This window comes from Muntiacus reevesi, chromosome 4, assembly GCF_963930625.1.
Source record: "Muntiacus reevesi chromosome 4, mMunRee1.1, whole genome shotgun sequence".
Lineage (NCBI taxonomy): Eukaryota > Metazoa > Chordata > Mammalia > Artiodactyla > Cervidae > Muntiacus > Muntiacus reevesi.
Window position 1 is genome coordinate 147,414,514 of NC_089252.1, and position 4,051 is coordinate 147,418,564.

A 4,051-nucleotide genomic window follows, 5' to 3' on the forward strand; every position below is an offset into this window, starting at 1 on the left:
AAACCTAGTTTCTTTCCATGTGCTGGGTATTGTAAATAATGCTGCCATGAACATGGGGGTGCAGATATCTTTTTGAGTTAGCATTTTCATTTCCTTTGGGTATATTCCCCAAAGTGGAATTGCTGGATATATAGTGGTTCTGTTTTTTGATGATCATCCAGATGTTTATTGAGAAGATTTTCTTGTGTGGTGACTGGGTCCTCTGTGGATGGCTGCCATTAGTTCTGTGGAGGTTTTCCCATCTTGCTTGACTGGGAAGGCACTGGGGTCAGACGAACTGAGGCTTCTGTTTTTCATGCTAAAAAACATCTCTAAATAAGTAAGCTTAGAGATGAAGCTCTCTCCGTCTCCTCTTCTTTCCCGTGACTTTTCCTCTTATTATAAGGAAGCAGTAGAGCCTTGCTTAGAAGGTAAGCCTGAGCTTCCTGGCCAGCATCCTCCTTAGAGCTGCCTTCACCTCCTGGTTCTTCAAACTGTAGATAAGGGGGTTCAGTAGTGGGGTCACCACACTGTACTGCAAGGATAGCACTTGCTCCAGGGCTGAGCCGGAAGGTGGAGTCATGTACCTTGAAAAGAATTGCACAAAGGACAAAAATGAACTCACACAATGATGTTGTGAGCCACAGTTCATCCCATCCCAGACTCTACAAAGAGGGTGCTCAGGGCTGAGTCAGCTATCACTGATAGAAGCATCTAGAAATGACTGTATTATCAGTGAGAAGTCTGTCGTCGTTTCTGCCTTTAAACACCTCCATAGATGAATTATACAAAACATCATAGGAACTGCCCCAAGGAAAAAGGAAGTTCTGTAGCGTATTAAGTGCTACAGATTAGAACAAAAATAATTTCATGCATTTTTGTAATACTTCACTTTTCAAAGTACTTTTCCTTAATAATTATGATGACAATATGAGGATTTTTTCCTCTTCTTTTTCTTATATACACAGCTGTTTGTTCCCATCTTACGATGATTATTCCTTACAAAATATGTGCTAGTCCAATAATATTGTCATTTCCCCCAAACATTTATGAGGAGTTACCTCCGAATCACAGCACATTATTTTTATAATGTTTAGTGGAATAAAATTTTGTCCTTTTTAGTATGTTTGTCTTTGGCTTAGAAAACAAGCTAAGCTTTGTAAATAAAGTGAAACATAAAAATTTTGTGTTTAGCTTGAGATATGAATCCAAAAGAGTAAGATTAAAATTTTGAATGTAACTTTTTAAGTGTTACTGAGAGTATTTCCCAAAGAAGCATTTATATATATATATATATATATATATATATATTTTTTTTTTTTTTTTTGCAATTATGCCATTATCTTTGGAATGTTCTTTTTGGGTTTGCAGTGCTTGATTAAAAAAGGTATTCATTTTACTGTCATTTTTTAATTTTTAAATTATCCCTCCTAACATATCTGTGAAGTAGGTAGGAGAAATCTTGTACCCCCTTGTGGCAAATGAGGAAACTGAGATAAAGAGAGCTGCAGAGATTTGTCCTCAGGCTCAGATGAGCTCTCCTAGACTTTTCTTTATTTTTTACCATGCCACACTTCTTACCAAGTAATGAACAAGTGAGAAAAGTATAGAGCAATTTGTGCAACTCCATCTCCATTTCATTAGTAGAGAGCACAGGCCGTTAGTTACTGTTTCCTAGGAAGAAAGCTCTAGCTGTTTATGTTTGAGAGAAACATGGTAGAAAAGAACTTGCAGTTTCAAGTCAGGGAGACTTGGTTTATATTTAGGTTCCATTCTTAGCTGGTTCTGGCAACTTTTGTAAGGTACTTGGTTACTCCTGAAATTCAGGATTCTTATCAGAAGTTGACATTAATAATATTTCTCCTGTGTTGTGATACATATTAAAATTGGGCTTGATTATGTAAAGCAGCTGTTGTATAGTAGATGCCTAATAAATAAACCAGAAATAATCTGGAGACGTGAACTTCCAGTAAGAAGGAGAAATGGCATCTGTCTCAAGGATGATATATTTTATTTTATTTTCTTGTCTAGCACTGAGGCCCTGTGATTTTCTTTTGATGACTCTGAAAATCATAGGTTAATGAAAGTAAGAAAATCTTGACTTCTTGTATTAACTTATTTTTCAGAGTAGACAGCTGAGGCCTCAGAAAGAAAATGGATTTTTTAAAAATAATTCATACATCAGGCCAACAACAGAGCCAGAACTAGAATCTAGGCCTATTGATTCTAGTACAATTCTTTTCCTGCTACTCTGCAATGCTCTGTCTACAGAGCAAGTTTACTTAGTGTGAAAAATATCCTACATTTACATTCAAAGGTATAGCAATGACATACCTGAAAATTCCTGAACCATAAAAAATGGTGACCACAAGAAAATGAGATGAACAGGTAGAGAAGATCTTGTTCCAACCTGTGGCAGAGTTCATTCCCAGGGCTGTCAGGATAATACAGGTATAAGAACCCACCAATAGGACAAGAGAACCAAGGCCCAGGACCACCATGGTGGTCAGGATGGAGGCAATGCTCACGTAGGGGTCAGAACAGGCCAACAGGAGCACTGGAGGAAGCTCACAGGCAAAACTGCGGATGAGCTTGGGGCCACAGAAATCCTGCTGAGCCAGGAGGATGGTGTTAAGTAGGCCAGTCCCCATTCCTATGGCCCAGGAGGCTCCCACCAGGCCGGCACACACCTTCTTGTTCATGGTCACCACATACAGCAGCGGGTGGCACACAGCCTGGTACCGGTCATAGGCCATGACTGAAAGGAGGCAAGCTTCAGTGGCCCCAGAAAATATGACCAAGGAGATCTGGGTGAAACATTCAAGGAAGGATATAGTCTTCCACTTGGAAAGCAGGTTCTTCAGCAACTTAGGCACAATGACTGAGGCATAGAAAGCATCCAGAAAGGAGAGGTGACTGAGGAAGAAGTACATGGGGGTGTGGAGGTGGAAATCAGTCCTGATCACCAGCAGCATCAGCAGGTTCCCTGTGAGGGTCAGTAGGTAAATCACCAGGAATGTTACAAATAGTACTATCTGGATGTGAGGGTTGTTGGATAGTCCTTGGAGAACAAACACAGTGACTCTGGTTGTGTTCCCAACTTCCATGGAGGATTCGAGTTTTCCTTCAGTGGGACAAGAACAGAAAAGAATGTTCCAGTGTGCTATGAGTCTCAGAGCATTACTGGGGATAAAGTGTCAGGAATGAAGTTTCAGGGCTGACCCAGGACAGACTGTAGCAGAGGCAACCTTGCCATGTCAGACCTCATCAACCCTTTCCAGCTCAGAGCAATAATCTATTGGCTAAGGTGGAGAAGGTGGGAAGGAAGAGTATAGAGAATCAAACTTAGAGAGGAAGGAGAGCAAAAAGAGATTATTGAGACTGGAGAAGGAAACAAAGGGAGTTGGAAATAGCCACCAGTGCACTGAGAAGTACTGTTTCCAGTTCCAAAAAGAATGGAGTTCAAACCACAGGAAGGCTCACTGGCATAGTGAGTAAGCAATAAACATGTTGGCTGGCCATCTGGCTTATAGTCCATGATGCATGTTTGTATGATTGGCAGAGGTATTGTGACAGCTGATCATGGTACAAGACCTTCCTTTGTCACTGTAAGTTCATGAATAATTCACTTGAGTTTCTTACCAAAAATCAAATCGAGAAAACTAGATGATTTCTAAAGTCTGTTCCAGCTGAGAAATTCTGAAGATTGGGGAACAGTCTTTCTTGGGTATCTCTGATACTAAATGGAAACCTTTTCCCCTTCTGTGTCAACACAAGCAGAAGTGGCACCAGAATTGCTGGTTTCACAGAAACCAGATAGGAGGAAACCCTCAAATTGGAGGCAATGGCTGTGCACATCTGTAACTCCAAGGGATTTCTGTGAAGTTATAATATCCAATGTTTGCACTGTACTCTCAGGATTTAACATGAGAGTCCATGAAGACTGTGCTATTCTCTGAGTTTTTACCAGAGGATTTGGATAAAATCAAGTCAAATTTGGAGCACCTTCTGTGCATCACAGAGATCGGAAAGGAAAAAAGAGGAGAGATAAAAGACAACCTAGAACGTGTGG

At 40.4% G+C, this 4,051-nt stretch overlaps 1 protein-coding gene across 1 annotated transcript; it reads right to left on the minus strand.

Moving 5' to 3' along the window:
* Positions 1-403: 403 nt before the first annotated feature.
* On the minus strand, positions 404-3,086 carry LOC136167547 (olfactory receptor 8S1-like). Its single transcript, XM_065935071.1, has 2 exons — positions 2,314-3,086; positions 404-566 (listed from the first exon to the last, which is right to left on the minus strand). The coding sequence occupies exons 1-2, from the start codon at positions 3,084-3,086 to the stop codon at positions 404-406; spliced, it is 936 nt and encodes a 311-aa protein (XP_065791143.1).
* Between the last annotated feature and the right edge of the window lie 965 nt (positions 3,087-4,051).